The sequence below is a fragment of the Zonotrichia albicollis genome, chromosome 33 (genome assembly GCF_047830755.1).
Source record: "Zonotrichia albicollis isolate bZonAlb1 chromosome 33, bZonAlb1.hap1, whole genome shotgun sequence".
Taxonomy (NCBI): Eukaryota; Metazoa; Chordata; class Aves; order Passeriformes; family Passerellidae; genus Zonotrichia; species Zonotrichia albicollis.
The window spans coordinates 1,073,749-1,091,997 of NC_133851.1; the positions used below are offsets into that span (position 1 = coordinate 1,073,749).

Below are 18,249 nucleotides of genomic sequence, written 5' to 3' on the forward strand. Positions count from 1 at the left end.
TTTGCCCAGCACACCCAAACTTCCCTCAGCTTAGGGCACTTGGAACGATGAATTTCACACCTGCATGCGAGGATTTCACGTTTCAAATTCCACCATTTCCAGCTGTGGTTTGGGGTTTGGTGTGTTTTTTTTGTTTTATTTTTTTGCTTTCTGTTGTTTTCCGTGCAGGGGGAAATTCCCAGTTGGATGCAGAGGCTGTGAAGCTGTGTTGGGGTGGGAGTTCTCCTCAGCACTGGGAGCTGGCAGGGGTTTGTTCTCTCGTGCTGGGATCTCGTGTCTGTGCCAGCAGTTTCCAGTTGGGCAGACTGGGGGAACTGGGACAGAGGTTTGGTTTGGAACCAGACCCAGGCTCCTGGGCTCACCTGGCTCCAGGTGCTCTCCAAGTGCCCAGAGCTCTCCTGGTCCCTCTGGGTTTGCCCTCTCGGGATACAAACTGTCCTGATGCTAAATACCAGGAGGTGCAAATCACACCTAACTTTCAGTTTTAGGAACTGTGACTTGTTTTCAGAGTTGTTGACTTCTGTTTGGGACAGAAATACACTTCCCAGGTCAGGTCTTTTCCAAATTACTGCGTGTGGAAAAGATTGGGGCACTCTCTCGTGCTTCTGCTGGGGAGCGAAAAGAAGAAATTCTTTGCATGTGATAGTAAAACTAAAAGTGCAAAAAGTTTTGTTTCTTTTGATTTCTAACATTAAGTTAGTTTTATAGTATCTTACATTCCTGCTCTTGTTGTTTTGTTGGTTTTTTTTGTTTTTCTTTAATTAGCCTGGCACAGTATGATGGTGCAGTTTTAGCTGTAGGAAAAAAATAAAAAAAGTAACCCACTATTAACCAGAAGAGAAAGATGATACTGTGGCAGATCAGTAGCAAATAAGTGACTTAATCAATGCTTTACTGTAGTTAAATAGCTATGGCCTTACTACTTTGTCAATATCAGCTTCATTGTCTTGAAACTGTCTGCGATTTTTACTGTTCCCAGGTTGAGTTTACCTGGGCTGAGATATCTGGTATGTACAGATGATATTTTAAATTTGTAAAATGCACCATTGTATTACAGATGATGCAACAGAAATGCACTTCGGGGGGAAATGGCTTCTGATGAGTTTTTTTGTAAATCCTTGATTACTACAGATATGCAATAGAGTTTTTGTTTCTAATTTTGATATTTCCTTCTGAAACGTTAAGATTGTTGCCATTAATCTGAATGATTTATCATGCTCTTCTTTGCGTGTATATATTCCATATAGTCTGAGCTTCCTTTAGGATGGTACATAATTTTGGGTTGTTGTAGTATTTTAGTTGGCTCTTCTCTTCAGTGCCTTTAGCTCAGGCACTTCAAGAGGTTCATTGAGTCTGTTTTTAATGTACAGTTGGGAGGACTTGAAATGGAGTTAAAGCAACTTATTTCTGAAAAAAAAAAAATCCATCTGCAAACTAACCTGTAACAACTTTAAAGTTTTATATTTAAGAACCAGATGTTTATTTTTATGGAACTTCAGTTATGGATACAGTTTCCAAAAAAAAAAAATGCAACTTCAAATGTAAACAGACTGTGCATAAATGGGTTTTGTTCTAATTTTTATAGAATACAAAATATTCAGATAATATATTGAGCTCGAGTTACTACAGACATCTTGTTCCTCCCGGATGAATCCAGCTTCCCCTTGGCATTGACGATCTCTCTTCAAAGTGGTAGGAAAGGAGAAAAAAGCGACTTACCTGGCTTTTAGACTGTCTGTTCTGGTTTATTCCTGTTGTCAAAATGTCCAAAACAAAATTTGTGTAAAGTAGGTTCATGCTTTAAGTGTTCAAATGATAATACATGTATTTGTATTTGTTTTTGACATTGCCAAGGTGCTATGGGAAATTGAAATAACAGTTAGAAAAATAAAGCTGATTTAAAAGAGAAAAAAAAAACCCACCAAAAAAAAAAAAAAAAAAAGAAAACAAACCAAAAAAAAAAAGAAAAAAAACCCTTAAACCACAATTGCCTGAGTTGTTACTTGTGTCTGTGGAGGGTGAAAGGTTTTTAGTGCAGGTGGTGAGGGGGGTGCTGAGAATGAGGGTGAAGGGGGGAACGGGGGAAGGAATGGGAGCAGAACCGGGGCTGAGGATGGGCCCGGAGCAGAACCGGGACCGGGACTGGGGCTGGGCAGCGGGAACCGAACCGCGGCTCGGGAATAGAACCGGGACTGGGGATGGGAGTGGAACCGGTCCCTGGACCAGGGACTGGAATCGGCGCTGGGAACAGAACCAAGATTGGTGAAGGGGCCCAGCAGCAGAACCAGGACAGAGAATGGGCCGGTGCAGAACTGGGACCGGGGATCGGGGGCAGAACCGGGGATGGAGATGGGGACTGGGAGTAGGCCCAGGCCTGGGAGCAGAACCGGGACTGGGATTGGTCCCAGGGCCGGGGGCAGAACCGGGGATGGGGAGCGGGCCCAAGACCGGGAGCAGGACCGGGATCCGAACTAGGACCGGGCTTGGTCCCATGGACGGGAGCAGAACCGGCACTGGGATCGGTCCAGGGCCGAGAGCCGAGCCGGGACCAGGAGCTGGACCAGGAGCTGGATCGGTCCCCGGACCAGGAGCTGAACCGGCGCTGGGATTGGTCCCAGGACTGAGACCCGAAACTGGCACTGGGGTCGGTCCCAGGGCCGGGAGCCGAACCGGGACCGGGAGCCGGACCCGGGAGCAGAACTGGCACCGGGATCAGTCCCAGTGTCGGGAGCAGAACCGGCACCGGGATCAGTCCCAGTGCCGGGAGCCGAACCTGGACCGGGAGCAGAACCGGCACCGGGATCAGTCCCAGGACCGGGAGCAGAACCGGGACCGGGAGCCGGACCCGGGAGCAGAACTGGCACCGGGATCAGTCCCAGTGTCGGGAGCCGAACCGGCACCGGGATCGGTCCAGGACCGGGAGCAGAACCGGCACCGGCTCCGGGCGCGGCTGCAGCGCGGGGCGGGGCCGCGCGGGGGCGCAGCGGGGCTCGGGCGCGCGCGCCGCGCGGTCACGTGCCGGCGGCGCCGGGCTCAGCCATGGCGGAGGCTGCGGCCGCTCCCGCTGCCCCCGCGCCCCGCGGCCGCTGAGCCCCGCCGGACCCGCGCCCGCAGCCCGCCCGCCGCCATGGCCGAGCCCGCGGCCGTGTCCTCGCTGCCCCGCGAGGTCCGCGAGCAGCTGGCCGAGCTGGAGCTGGAGCTCTCGGAAGGTGAGTGAGGAGCGCCCGGAGCCCGGCCGGCCGGCCCGGCCCTGCCCGCGGGGCGCCGCGGAGCCTCCGTGTGAGGGACCGGGGGTGCCGGGGTGCGAGAAGGGATCGGGAGTGCCGGGGGTGCGGCGAGAGGCTCCGGGCTCTGTGTGAGAGGGCCGGGGGAGGAGGGAAGGGCCCGGCCGGGGCTGGGGCTGTGTCTCCGGGGAAGGAGCGCTGGGAGCATCCTCTGTGCGGGGCAGAACCGGGGAGAACCCCCGGAGGGGCCTCACCTGCCGGGGACGGTGACCTGACCCCCCTTCCCTCCCTCCCTCGGGAGTGTTTTTTTCCTTGTGGCCTCTTTTCCGCAGCTCCCGAGCCGAGGATGCGGAGTGGGAGCGAGAGACCCCGGGACAGGCAGTTCTGGGGCGGGGGAGCCGCAGGAACTTCGGTCACAATAATGACGGCAAACCCGCTGTTATTCCCACTTTCTGAATAAGTTCTTTTGCCATAATCCGTTCAGAGCATGCGCTTTTTGCTGGGGTGGTTTTTTTTTGTTGTTGTTGTTGTTTCCTTTTTTGCATGGGTTTGTCTTTGTTCCCCAGCGTTTAAAATGCTGCTCTCGGTACAGCTTTGTTGTGAATCTCCCTTGTGAGGCCGGAGGGCGAGGGATGAAGCTGAGGCGGAGGGGGAAGGTTGCAGAGCAGGTAGCTCAGATTTGCATCATTTAAATTTTCCTCCCCCCCATCAGGGTACGGAGCTTGATGCCAAAATCAGTGGCTTCTCAGGAGGGTTCGCTGCATGGCCGGAATAACCAGAGAATCAGAATATCCTGAGTCCCAAGGGACCCTACAATGATCATCCACATCTCTCTTAGCATTAAAAATTAAGAAAAATCAAGTTGCAGGCCCATCTTGCTCTGTTTATCCCATAGCCTACAGAGCATAAAAGAGACTTATTGACTCTTTGGAGATCAGGAATTCAGTGTCGGGGTGAGCTGGGGGCTGCCAGCCCCCGCTGCCCACACTGGCACTCAGGGCTGTGCCAGCAGAAAAGGCCACGGCGCTGCTTTCCCAGCACAGCCGAACCCCTGATGTTGGCTGCCTGGGGCTTTTGTTAGCTCTTTCCCAGATAAACTTTCTGCAGACATTTAACTAAAGTGATAAAACTTTATCTAGTGTTTGCTTTTGGGGACTCCGTGATAACAAAGAATGAGGAATGGCGGTGTCGCTCAAAACGTAACATTAAATAGGTTTTTAAAAGAATTTGTTAAATGTTTGAAGCGTTTGCTTGGATTTTCTGAGGTTTGTTTCTTGTGGCACTGAAGGCCCGTTATGATTTGACCCTGTGATAGATTGTATTGCAATTTTTAAAATAAATGAACTCTGTTGCTGGACTGACATCCCACTAATCTGTAACGAGCCGCTCCACTAGCTTCAACTTTGGTGCTACAGAGTGAAGTTTTGTGGGTTATGTAAGTAATTCTCTGAATGTTAAATCCACTGCCCCTTTGTGGGTTTAATACTTGGATTTCTTAATATGCATATCAGGGATTTGTTTGTGCAGATCACTTTTTCCTGTCAAAAAAACCCACGAGTACAGAGAATTCTGGGTGACTGTGTCCCCAAACTCTTGGGAACATATTTCAGGGGATGTTGTCGCTGAGATAACTGAGCTGTGGGAAGGGGGAGTGAGGTAATGTCATTGTGGAGTTCTTGAAAAATACGCCCTAGTTTGAGGCTTAAGCTGAGGGATTTTGAGGCCTGTGTGTGCATTGTTCAGCTGAATATAACCATGGGCTGTTGACAGTAAACAATATTGAATGGAAGCATTTTATTAAAAATGGCAGCAGGGCTCCGTGTGCCACTGCTCAGTTGTTGCTCAGATAAGAACACTTGTTCCTTTTTTTTTGCCACCCCCTTGTTGCAGCTTCGATTGTCACTGGCTGTTGACTGTGTGGATATTTCTGTCAGGGTTTTTTTTGCATAGGAACATCTCATTTTTGGGAGAGGAGCTGCTGGGAGCAGCCCAGGGTCCCTGAGAGCAGAGCTGGGGATGGCTCTGTCCTTGATGGATGGTGTGAAAGTGGGGAGCACAAACACTTTGTGTGCTGAGCCTTGCAGTGAACTTCATCCAGGCATTTGCTACTACTAACCACCACAGAGCAGAGAATTTATAACAAAACAGGGGGAAATGTAGTGTTCAAACCTTATCTGGCGTTGTGGTTGTGGAAGGTGCTGTGTCAGCAAGCAGCATGCAAAGTGGAGCAGGATTACTTTAATGTATGCTGGAAATAGAAATCAGAGTTTGCAATGGTGAGCCGTGGAGTTTCCTAAGGAGCAATCTGTGCAGACAGAGCAACAGGACTAATTACACCCCTGGATTATTCCGTGCTGACCTTGTGGTCAGTGCAGGGGTAACAGTCATCCCATCCCTGGGTGCACTGGGAATGTCTGAGCAAAGAGTGGGACGTGCTTCAGAAAACATTAATTGTTCAGTAATCAACAGAAATTGCATCTTACTCCATGTCTTGGGCCTCGGTGATGGATTTGAGACCAACTCATTCATTTCTCAGCGTGCATAAGAATTCATTGTTTTCTATCAATGTGAGGAGAATTTAAACCTGAGTCTAAACTCAGGGAGAGCTTCCATTCCCTCGCAGAAGGGATCAGTGTTGACACCTCCGAGGGAGAATGTTCAAGTAACAATATATCAGCTGAGAATTGGGTCATGGAGCTGTGGGAGACCTGGAACCTGCTCATTACTCATGTTTTCCTTCATTTTTCACTTTTGGGATATTTTTCTTTCTGGAGCTTTTCTTCATCTGTCAGTGACACCCACATTATGCATCACTAATGATGGGAAGGGCTGCCTTTGTATTTACATCTGTTTCTGTTTGATGAGTGAAAGTGCTGGGGATATTCACTTTATTTAACTTTAACTTTCCCCCCGTTTTCACACCTCTGTGAGTGTGGCAGCTCAGTGTCACCTTTGGCTCGAGCTGCAGCCCTGAGTGAAGGTGACTTCAGATCCACCACACGATGCTGTTCCTTAGAATGCTCCCAGTGTGTGCTGAAGGGTGCCCAGAACGAGGTAAATGTCTGAATTCATCTCATATTCGGTGAAAAATATTAATATTAAAGCGCTTCAGCACTGGGTTTGGGTGTTTTTGCACCTTGGGTGAAACATTCCAGCAGCTCCTCTCACATCCACCTCATCCCAGCTGTTAATGGGGCTGGGAAACTCTGGAATATCCAGACTCAAAGGCTCAGAGGAAACACAAGGATGGTGGCATGCATGGAAAAAGGAGTATCAGCAGAATGGTTTTAACTCAGGACTAAGGCCAGCCAAACGGGATAGAACCTTCCTGGAAGAAAACATGTTGACTCAAGCAAGTGGGTAGAGCCTTTATTTTGTTTGGCTTGGGAATTTCTTACAGAATCAGGGTATTTCTCTGATCTTTTAAAAATTGTGTGTTTCAGGTTGCAATCTTTGATTGCCAGGCGCCTGTCAAAGTAGGTGAGGGCCTTTTTTATAGATTAAGCAGCTGAAGCACAGAATTTAAATTACAGAGTCAAAGGAAGTAATTGTCTGAGTAGGGACTGGCTGTATGGATTGTGCTGAGTGAGCAGAAATGTTTCACTTCAGTTTCTTCCCCCACTCAGGGAGGAACTGTGGGCAAAGCACAGAAAAGGTTGAAGAAGAGCTTTATAAACATGAGCAAGTTGGATCTGATCAGCCTGTAGCTAACAGGACTTACAGGTGGTTTTTGTGCATTTATGCAGCATCTCACCCACAAGTCTTGCATTAGGCAAAACCAGCACTGGGAAAGCTTTAATGTTGCTTCCTTCATTTACCTGCAGCACTGGCAGCAGATGGGTCCCGAATCTGCTGAGAAATCTGTGCAGGGCTTTGGTGCAGTCTCAGTGTGCAGGTACAGTGTGAGAGCTTTGAAATGCCCAAAACCTCCAGGGGCTGTCGCAGGGAGCTGCCTGTGCTCACCCAGGGATCATCAGCTTGGCTCTGCAGAGATCCCAATAAAGATCCCTCATCTGCTTTCACCGTGGATGAAATTGTATTTTCTTCAGCTTCAGAGCCCAGGAAAAAGTGATGTAAGCACGGAGCACGTGGGTTCTGTGCAGTGTCTGTGGCACAGGAAAAGGAAACCCAGCTCCAGCCGTGACCAAGAGGAGCAAAGTACCAGATCTATCACCGGTGCAGCAAACAGGAGGTCCACAATGATCACAGATTTCTGCTCTGCAGATGGTCAAAGCAGAATGATTTGAGTGATTAATGGTTTGGAGAGAGGGAGTTAAACACAAATACTGGATGAAATATTTTGGCTCCTGTGAGTGGGAGTTGGGTTTACTGTTGGTGCGTGATTGAAGCGTGTAAACATGGGGAAGGGCAGGAAGGTTTTTGGAGCATCCAGACTGCAATAATAAAAAATACCCAGGAAGGTTAAAGAATGTGCATATTTTTGCGTTGTCCCTTTTATACTTAGGAAATGAGGAGCGAGTTTGGGGCTCTTTGGAAAGCTGCAGCTCTGACCCTTTGCCTTGGGGAGAGGAGGAAATTAGAGGCTTTAGAGAGAGTCCTGCACCTCCTCCCTGGCTGCTCCTGTGAAGCTTTGCTGGAATTAGAACCAGTTTCCTCGGCTGGGTGGAGGGGACACCTGCTAGCAGTGGTTGCAGTGTGGATTTTATGAGTGTCAGAGCTCCAGGATGGGCGATGCCATTCCAGCTGGGTGCCCAGGCTGGCACTGCTCGCTGCTGGCCTGGCACAGCTGCACTAAAGCATTTGGAGTTTGCTGTCCTAGATAACTGATCTCCAGTTTGCTATTTTAAATGCTGTAGCATGAAATATTGAGTAGGGAATGTGATGGGTGGCAGAGGAGCTGCACGGAGCTGCTGCTCTTGCCAACGCGCCGCAATCCTTGGAGCTCCGCAGGGAAGGGCACGTGGGGCACCCCCGTGTTCTGTGGGGATGCTGTGGAAAGGATGATGGTTCCTTCCTGGTTCCCTCTCTCTGATTAGTGTTTGTCATCAAGTTTTCTGTCCGCTGGATTTATCGTGTTTGTTCAGTGGCAAGTTTCAGGAGCCAAAGAGTGAACTCATGGTGAGCATTCCCCAGGGATGGGCAGAAGTTCCTGTTTGCATTTCTTTCAAATACAATGTGCAGATAATTTCTTAGGATGGTTTTCTTTAAACCATGTGTCTCGGTTATAAAAAGCATTTCCTGAATCTCTCAGTGAGTTGCTCAGTTGCTTTTTTGGACAGGGATTCATAGAGAGAGGAATTGAAGCATTTCTCTCTGTTGAGGCTGATTCAATCCATTTTTTTTTTGAGAGCTTGTGAAATCAGGGACAAGTCATCAGACCAGGATGTCTCGTTCTATTAATTAGAATGGAAGACTCTTCCATTTGCACCATGTGTGAGGAAACAGTGATTTATAGCTAACGGATGCTCTGCAGGCAGCAGCATTCCATCTGCTGCACGAATTTTCCCATTGCATTTCATGAAAAGCCTTGGGAGAAGCCTCACACCTGTATTTCTCATCTTGAATCATGTACTGGGTTGTTACTCTTGCCTGATATTTGGAGTAAAATGCCTTTTTCCATCAGTTTGTGTTCTTTTCAAACTTCAAAGCACAGAGTTTGTGAAACACCACTTGGAGTAAACATAGGCAGGACGTATGTTTAAGTTACGCTGAGTTTATACCAAAGATAGTAATGTAATAGTAACATAACTTTCCTTGCTGTGAGCAATCACCTTGTTTTATCTAGTGTAACTTAAGCTGATAAAAAGAAAAAGGAAATAAAAAACCGCTTAAAAGTTTTAGCGCTTCTCTGCCAACATAAACTCTTTCTAATTCTTGTTGACTTGAGAATTGCTGATGCAAACGAGGTCTTCCTGAATTCCAGAGGGATGGGAGCCCGCAGAGCCTACAGGGCATCCATTAATACATTTTCTGGACCCAGGACTGCAGTTCCTGCCTGAGTGATCGGTGACAGAATTGTTCCCCAGCAGTCAGGCAACCTGCTTTCACCAGCTCCATGTCCCTAGGGAGCAAAAACAACCGGGAGAATTGTATCCCTGCCTGATAAAATTAGGTCTTCTGTAATCTCCCTCGGAACAGCCGGATGGCTGGCTGCCTTGAAAAACATATGTTTTAATGCAGGAATAATGCATTCCATTTAGGATGGCTGGAGCCGTGGGAGCTGGGTGGCTGAGGGCATGGAGAGCTCCCATTTTGCCTCTGGGATCAGGACTAATGTCAGACATCAGGTCTAAAGTGCAGCAGTGCAAAAGAATTGTTTGGGATGTTTTTCCTGTCTTTTGCTCTTAGGAGGGATGGTGTTCTGTGGCTTAGTCCTAAAGGAGTTGGACAAGTGAGGCTTTTATTGGAGATAAACTGCAAAGATGAGTCGGTGTTTGTATTCCTGGATTTCAGCTCACTGCATTAAGAAATTTACTTGGCAATAGCAACACTGGTTTTCCTCTAAGACAGGTTTATAATTCATTTCTCTGAGAGCAGCACAGGTAACTTTGGGAGGAAATTCTGCTTTATCCCCTTCCCAGGGGGAAACACCTGACACACACTCAATGCTGTGTGTGCAGGACAAGCCAGGGGAGGTTCTGGAGGTGTGAGGTTTGCAATGTGCGAGCAAGGTAAGTTCTGATGGGACACTTGGTTGGCCATAAATTGGAAGGATGTGATCCAAGAGGGGGTGATACAGCAGAAAAGGTCGAGGGCTGGAGGATTTGGTTTCAGGCCCTGTCCCTGTGTGTGATTCCAGAAAGGGCTGTCAGGTGAGGATGTGCTTGAAGGAGGTTTGTGTTTCCTTTAATGCATCAGTTCTTCATTTTGGGCGCTAATTAACCAACGAGGAGCCAGTTCAGTTTGCAGCACCTTTTCTGGAAATGCTGTGGTTTGCTCCCAGAGAGCAGCAGCAGCAGCAGCACTAGGGTACCTCAGGGTGCCCTGATACCCCTGCCTGCTTTGCCTGCTGCTTGCATTTCTAACATCAACTTTCCCTGTCGCTTAAAGTGTGCACTTCTGTGTGATCCCAGAGAGGAGCTGACCAGCCCAAAGGAGCCCCCAGGAGGGGAAGGAGGCTTTGAAGTTCTGTGCTCCCTTTCTAGCAGGAGCTAAGAGCTGAGTTAACAGCTGTCCAAGGTCACTCTGGGCCGCTCCTGCTCTGCCATTGCTGCTCACAATGTGCATTGTCACCGGGGTGAGGACAAGGAGAGTTCCTCCCAGGAGCTGGGAAGTGACATGGCAAATTCCAGGCTGTGATTATTCAGCCTGTGATGGAGAGTGGGGTCAGGGAGTCCGGTGATCAGAGCTGGAGATAAAAGTCCCTGATCCTCTGCGGTGCTGGTGGAGAATAAACAGATCTGCAGTTATTAAACTGTGCAGCCTTTTTTTCCCCCCTTAATTGAATACAAGTGGAAAACGCCTATTAAAGGTGCTCCATTTCTGGCATTCAGGAGATTGCTGTGTGTCCCGTGGGTGCTGCAGCAAGGCCCTGATGGCATCTGCAGGGCTGCTCGTGGTGTGTGGTGGGGAAAGGAGAGAAGTTTGCTTCAGATGTGCTGCACCTCCAGGCTGGAGAGAAGCTCCTGCATTCTGCTGTGTGTCCTCAGGAGCTGCACCCCAGGTTTCCTAACAGAGCCCTTGGCTCAGCGTTGGCTCGGGCTGCTCTCACCCCTTGGCACCTCACTCCTCCCATGCCAGGGAGCTCAGGTGCCTCGGCTCCACTGAAAGCTGTGAACTCTGGCAAACTGGAGAGGGCACGGGATGAAACCTTTAGGAATCTGAGCTGGATTTCTTAAGGAAACACCCAACTTTTCACTGTGTTTCACGAGCAGTGAAAGAACCAAATTATTAATAATTTTGAGACAGTTTTTTTGGGCTTTTGTGTCAATCCTGGCAAAACACTGAACATGAGACTGAAGCCTCTTGTGTTACAAAAAGGAGATCTCTGAATAGTCAAGTGCTCATGTGTAAATGTTTTTTGAGACTGAGACCTGTGTTTATTCTTAGGGCAGAAACTTTAAGTGATCCCTTGTGGATTAAAAAAAGAACAATTCTCATTGTAACTGGAATGAAAACCTCCATTCTTACGCAATTTGGGGTTGGAAGTTGCCGCAGTGAAAAGGGGGAAGTGTTGTTATTTTGAGTTCCCAGGCAGGAAGGGGGGAGATGCACAGGGCAGGGACATCAGAACTTGGTGGCTGAGATGTTGTCACTCACTGTGACGTGTCCAGTCTGGTTAGCAGGGAGTGGATATCTCACCTGCATGTTCAGGAAGCTTCTTCATCATGGTGATGGTCAGGTTTATATCATGTTTGAACATGATATAAACCCACTGTATTTGTGAGATTTCTCCTCTCTGCTTTAAATTTTCCAAGTCCTCCTTGAAGATGTCCTGATTTTAAAAAATCGTGTGGTGCAGAAAGAAGTCAATTAGTGAGTCCCAAATAGGGAGAATTGTGGATGAAGGCGAAGCAAATGAGTCAGATATAAATAATCCTATTATGTCTTGGCTGCAGCCACACCTAGAAACCTTGAGCAAACATTTCTGTGTAGTTATTCCTGTGTTTGATACACTTTACTTGTTAAGTCCTGTTTTAAAATTGCAGTGTGTAAAAATTGTGCAGGGCCAGTTGCCATTCATGTTAAAGGATTTGGGAGCATTGTTTTAGGCATTTTGACCAGAAGCACAGAGACCTGAATTAATTTGCTCTCATATTTCCCCAAAATCAGAAAAATCTATAATCTTGGAGCTGGTGTTGCCTTGCAAGGCTTTCAAGGCAGTTCTTTTTGCAGTAGGCCTTCAAAAAAATCTCTGGCAAGAGCAAACAGGAAGCTGTAATTACCCTTTGCCTTTTGTGTATCAAATCCTTGTTCATTGCACAGAGCTTTGGTAAAACACTTTCAGAAGTAGCTGCTTGTGGCATGGAAGCTGCAAGGAAAAGCATTGGGATCCAGCTAAGTCATACCTGATGTTCCTGTGGTTCCTGTCCTGTCTTGGGGGTAATTACTCACCTCATGGTGTGGGTCTCCTCTTTTTCATGGTGGATAAGCTGATTTTTAATAAATCTGAACAAAGAAAAAAAAGCACATTTGGACCTTTCTCCTCCCTGATTCCAATTCCTCCATACCTGACGTTCCTGTGGTTCCTGTCCTGTCTTAGGGGTAATTATTCTCCTCATGGTGTGGGTCTCCTCTCTTCCATGGTGGATAAGCTGATTTTTAATACATCTGAACAAAGGTGTTTTTACAGGTGTGACTTTAGGAAAAAAAGCACATTTGGACCTTTCTCCTCCCTGATTCCAGTTCCTCTGTTGCAGCTCCTGTACAGGGAGGCCTGAAATCTCCCTGTTACCTTTGGCTGCTGCTGATTCCAGTGGGTTAGTACCAGAGGTCAGGATTTGGATTTTGGTTCCTGTCCAAAAATGTTCCATTTGCTTTGCACTGTACTCCTGTACTTCCTGCTCTCCTTTGGGCTTTCTCCTGGGAAATGGGATCCAGGGATTTGTCCTGCACATCACAATCCTTCCCTGCAGGATTCCCGTTCCTGCAGGGATCCTGTTCACTTCCCTGTGAGGATTCCTAGGGTTGAACCCCATGGGAAAAGACAGATGGAAATGAAAGGTCACGTACTGGAAGCTCTCAGGGATGTATTTATGGAGGCTCACACCCATCAACGTTGAGTCTGCAGCAAAGGTGACGTTTTCTCTTTTCCACCTTCCAGATGTTTAATTGGATTCAGCAAAGCACAAGGGAGGGAGACACAAAATAAGGGGATGATGGTCATAAAAACGTTCTCCAGGATGCCAGAACTTGGCCTCTTCTCCTAGAAAAGTCATTACTTGTTTATGTATGACAGAAAACCTTCCTGGGAATGTGTAAAATGACAGACCAAGTGAAATGGTGTGAGCACAGAGCACTGCAGGCTCCAGCAGATGATTTGGGCACAAGGATAAAAGGAGAGTTGGCTGGAGAACTGGAGAAGGAGAAAATGGTCTTCTCTGTGAGTTGAGTTTGGCTTCAGGTTGTGGAGGTTCTCACCCCAGCTGTTCCTGGGTTTGGATGCAGGTGCAAAGAAATTCACAGTGTTGCACTGGAATCCTTGATCCCATGAGAGCAGTCTGTAAAACAGTCCAAGAAAGGGAGAAGGAAGGGAAGTAGCGAAGTAGAGAGACCTGGGAAATGTCAGAGCTGGTTTTTCTCTAATTCTGCTGTCAGGAAGAGCTATTTCAGAACAGTTTTCTGTGGGTGAAGTGTGACAAGAAGTCCCCAAGAGGTACTGTCACTCTGGGGTAAGCTGCAGTCCTTGGATGCTTTCCACCACTCACAGAGAGCGTTTGAAGCTGTTTCATGGATCCTTAGTTGAAAGGTGCATTTCTGCTCCTTCAGCACATTCTGCCCCGAGCAGCTGCAGCCAGATCTGTGTCTTAACTCACTAAACCAGTTAATGGTAGAGCTCTGAGCGCATTGTCTGCTGTCTGCTGTGACATTGCTGGGCATGCCACAGGAGCACTGTGCTGTTCCAGGGAGTTCCCTCGCCCAGGGGAAAAGCTGACTTGGGTTTCCTGTGCTGTCCTTTGCCTCTGATTGTGCAGGGTGTGAGTTCAAAGCCACCCCTCCTTATCTGTGCATGGAAGCACATCTGAAGAGGAAGAAGGCAGCGAGGCCGGGCAATGTGCCAATTGCTCCAAGCCTTTGTTAGAGACTAAAGGAAACCTGAGTCCTTTCAGGCACTGCTGCATCCCCAGGCCCTTCCTTGGCCTCTCTGGGAGGGAGGTGAGGGCTTGAAGTGATCACACACTTCTGCATGGCAGCGTCCATCAGCTCTCGGGGCCCTGGTGGTGTTTGAATTCGAACATCTTGTGTTGAATTCTCAGGATTTTCCTCCTGTCAGGAGAGCTCTGACCCCGTCCAGTGAAACCAGACCATGGGGAAGGATCTTCTGCATGGAACTGGTTCCCTCTGGAACATCTGGGCCCAGCTGTGACCTCCCTGTGCTCCCAGGGCAGCATGGTCAGGCTGCCTTGGCTCTGGGGTGGCTGCCTCCGGGATGTCCTGGTTTCTCCCTGTGATAAATTCCTCATTCTCACCTTGCTGCATGCAGAAATGAAAAGGAGAGACAAGCTCAAGTATCAAAATAAACGTCAATTTTAAACAAGTGCAACCAAGCAAATTAAAAATGGGCAAGATTTCATGTTCAGATCTTTACTGTTCCTTTTCCTCTGCATGAAGAGAAGATTTTGGAGTGATTTATGGCTGTCATGCCAGGCTTCTCAGCACTGTCTGTCAGTTGAGTGCTTGATTTTGACAAGCTGCACTTCTGGGCCAGGTTTTTTTTTTTTTTTTTGTTCCTCCTTTTAGAGCTTTTAACATGAAATATTCAATCCTGCCCTGTGCACAGCACAACTGATTCAGGTATCACACATCAGAGAGCTGTGACCGCAGTGTTGTCGTGAGCACATCCTGCATTTGTGGCTTCTGCGTGGTTGTGTATTTTTGTGCAATTGGGGGCCACCTGCCTGTGACCTGGCAGTCCTAGGAGGAATTTTGTTGTGTCTTCTCCAGCAGAATGAGGAAACAGCCCTGCAGAGTTTCCTGGGTCCATCTGAGGCACTGCAGCCTGCAGGTGTTGTGATGGATGCTCAGGCTGGCTGTCACTGCAGGTCAGTGCTGTGTTCAGTAGGAAGATCTCAGCTGGGATTCTCCAAGGAATTAATTTTGTTTCTGCATTTTTTCTACAGTTCTGTGTTGTGCTTGTAGAATCCCAGTGCTAAGAAAGAAATAATCCTGTGCAAGCAATGTTGGAGAGAAGTGCTTGTTTTATTTTCCAAACATCATCATTTCTCTTGAGAGACTGTTATGGGTGGCGTGAATTTTACTTCTGTGGAACACAGGGAGTCAGCAGAGAAGTCTTGGAGAACAAATTGGAGGGCAAGGCTCCAACCCAGAGCTATGTCCACAGTCCTTCTCTTTCAGAGGTTTTTGCTTAATTGCAGATTTTCTATTTGGTTGTTAATCCTTTAGTTTCTCTTTCTTGGCAGAATGTCTCGTCTTAAATTATTACTGTCAACACGTCCTTAGCCCTTGCTGCCCCTCCACCCCCTAATTGTGAGTGCTGTCTTTGCTTTGCTGTAAAAGGCTGTGGTGTTTGCAGCTGAAAGCAAAGCCTGCTGTGAATTTCATATTTTATCCAAAAGACACAAGCAGCTCCCCATTAATATTATTACATTGACACCCTGGTTTTATAAACAGAGGAATGTTCTGTGGAATGGTTGTTATCCTGTGATTATGGCTCCATTAGGCACAGGAACAGATGGTTCCTGTCCAAGTACTTTTTATGTTGTCATTTCTAGCAGGGAATAAAAGGGAATGTTGAATTTTCATCTCTTCAGTGGTGAGGCTGAAAAGGTCACATAGGCTGTGGTGGAGGAGCTCATATTAAAGTGAGGTTGAGAGACCAAGTAGGAGGTGAACTGGAATCATGGCATGGTTTTGGAGGGGACCTTAAAGCTCATCTCATTCCACCCTGCTGCCATGGACACCTTCTGTTCTCCTGATTGCTCCAAGGCCTGTCCACACTGGCCTTGAACACTTGCAGGGGTGGGGAATGGTGTGGAATCGATGGAGCAAGACAGAGCACGTGGGTGCTGGAATGGGCTGTGGGTCAGTGGAGCAAGGCTGCAGTTAGGGTGATCCTCAGATGGGCAAACCACCAGGCTGTGGAGGATCTCCAGGTTTGGAACAGGTGGGGTCCTCAATGGGAAAACCACCAGCTTGTGTAGGATGTCCAGGTTTGGAACAGATGGGTTCTCAGGTGGACAAACCACCAGGTTGTGTAGGATCTCCAGGTTGTGTAGGATCTCCAGGTTGTGTAGGATCTCCAGGTTTGGAAGAGATGGGGTCCTCAATGGGAAAACCACCAGCTTGTGTAGGATGTCCAGGTTGTGTAGGATGTCCAGGTTTGGAACAGATGGGTTCTCAGATGGACAAACCACCAGGTTGTGTAGGATCTCCAGGTTTGAACAGGTGGAGTCCTCAGATGGACAAACCACCGTGTTCTGTAGGATCTCCAGGCTGTGTAGGATCTCCAGGCTGTGTAGGATCTCCAGGCTGTGTAGGATCTCCAGGTTGTTTAGGATCTCCAGGCTGTGTAGGATCTCCAGGTTGTTTAGGATCTCCAGGTTGTGTAGGATCTCCAGGCTGTGTAGGATCTCCAGGCTGTGTAGGATCTCCAGGTTGTTTAGGATCTCCAGGCTGTGTAGGATCTCCAGGCTGTGTAGGATCTCCAGGTTCTGTAGGATCTCCAGGCTGTGTAGGATCTCCAGGTTGTGTAGGATCTCCAGGTTGTTTAGGATCTCCAGGCTGTGTAGGATCTCCAGGCTGTGTAGGATCTCCAGGCTGTGTAGGATCTCCGGATTGTGTAGGATCTCCAGGCTGTGTAGGATCTCCAGGTTCTGTAGGATCTCCAGGCTGTGTAGGATCTCCAGGTTGTGTAGGATCTCCAGGTTTGGGGGAGGTGGAGCTCCTGCAGTGATGGAGAGGGAAGGGCCTGGACGGTCCCTGCGTTCCTCAGCAGCCTGGACAGAGGTGGAATTAGCCCTCTGCAATTCTTACCTCGCTTTTTCAGGTCGTGCGTTTGTTTTGTCTCTTTTTTTTTGTAGGTTTGGGGTTTTTCTTGGATATTTTAGAGTTGTGTGTTAAATTCTGCTCTGTCCATGCCTAGAGAGAATTTAGCAGGCAGGATTTTTTCCTGTTGTGAGAACCAGAGAGTTCAAAGCTGGGATTCTCTTTGCAATGAGTAAGTTGGAGGATTTACCTGTCTTTTTGCATAGTAATAAACCCAAGCTAATTCTGTGGAATTAAGTGCTAATGAGAAATAAGGCAATAAAGTTTAGTTTGTTATTGAAAGTAATTCTGCTTCCACCTTGGAGAGACAATGGCCATTGCTCAGGGAAACTGCACAGTCACCTTTGCTTGGAATTCAATGCAGAATGGAAAATTAAAATATGATCTCACACTCATTAAAATTAAGTAATTGATGTCATCATTCAATTCCAAGATCTTTTAGGAGCTTTCGACAAATCTTTTCAGGTTGTTATTAAAACCTGAATATCCCAACCAGGGATCCTTAAATTGGAGGAAATGGGGGAAGTTCTCTGTTAGGTAACAGAGAGGTAAGGGAGCATCTCAGGAAAATCCCCAAGTGGCAAATTCGACCCTGAGCTCCCAAATGCTGGGTCCTTCTCCTTCATGGAGATTCCAGCTCAGGAAATCTTTCATCTCTTGCTCTGGGCTACAGAGCTGGAGTGGTGGAGACTCAGGGTTTCGTGCTGGCTTCATCATTTTCAGAGTATGAATATTTAATTTAGGCTTCTTAAGGCTTTTAGCAGATTTATCAGGCTGCTTCCTGTGGTGGTGTATGTGAGGACAACTGGAGAAAACATTTGGATTTGCTTACAGTATGGAAATAGGGTTTATTTGTTTTGATTTATTACTGAAATACTTTTAAGAAGCTCATCTTGTTCTGTGAGTAACTTCCCCATAATCTTTAGCAGAAAGCAGAACCAGCAGTTCTTACTTTCCCAGTGCCAAGCAGTGTTTTGGTGACAGTGTCCAGCTTTTACTCGGTTAGGGCTGAAATCTGTTTATACTGCTATGTGGTTAGAAGTTTATATAAATATTTCATCATTTTGGACCTGTTTTTACAATAAGTTTGATCTTGGAGGGATTGCACCTTGTTAGTGCAAATACACCATGGAATTTTTGCCTGTTATTAGACATAAAATTCTCTCTTTTCCAAATTCATGATATTCAAGTGAACAGTACATGAGGACAGGTCTGGTTGCCTTTCAGCACGTGAGAGCCCCTCTTGTTTGCGTTCTTTTCGTTTTTGTCACATTGCTGACTGTGTGTTCTTAAATAATCCTGCTGATTTCTCCATACTTCCTTCCCTCTACGAGCGAGACATGTGAGAAATCAGTTTATTTCAATTGGAACAGGAGATATTGCCCCCTGAGAGAGGCAG

At 47.5% G+C, this 18,249-nt stretch overlaps 1 protein-coding gene across 3 annotated transcripts in view; it reads left to right on the top strand.

Moving 5' to 3' along the window:
* The first annotated feature begins 2,988 nt into the window (after positions 1 to 2,988).
* The window catches only part of DIP2B (disco interacting protein 2 homolog B), a 66,381-nt gene continuing 51,120 nt past the window's right edge, over positions 2,989 to 18,249 (top strand). For 2 of the 3 annotated variants that reach the window (XM_074530723.1, XM_074530724.1), the window contains exon 1: positions 2,989 to 3,209. In XM_074530723.1, the coding sequence (XP_074386824.1) occupies positions 3,128 to 3,209 (82 nt within the window). In that variant the 5' untranslated portion in view covers positions 2,989 to 3,127. The remainder of the gene's footprint in view (positions 3,210 to 18,249) is intronic. The other variant, XM_074530722.1, reaches the window with a different exon arrangement.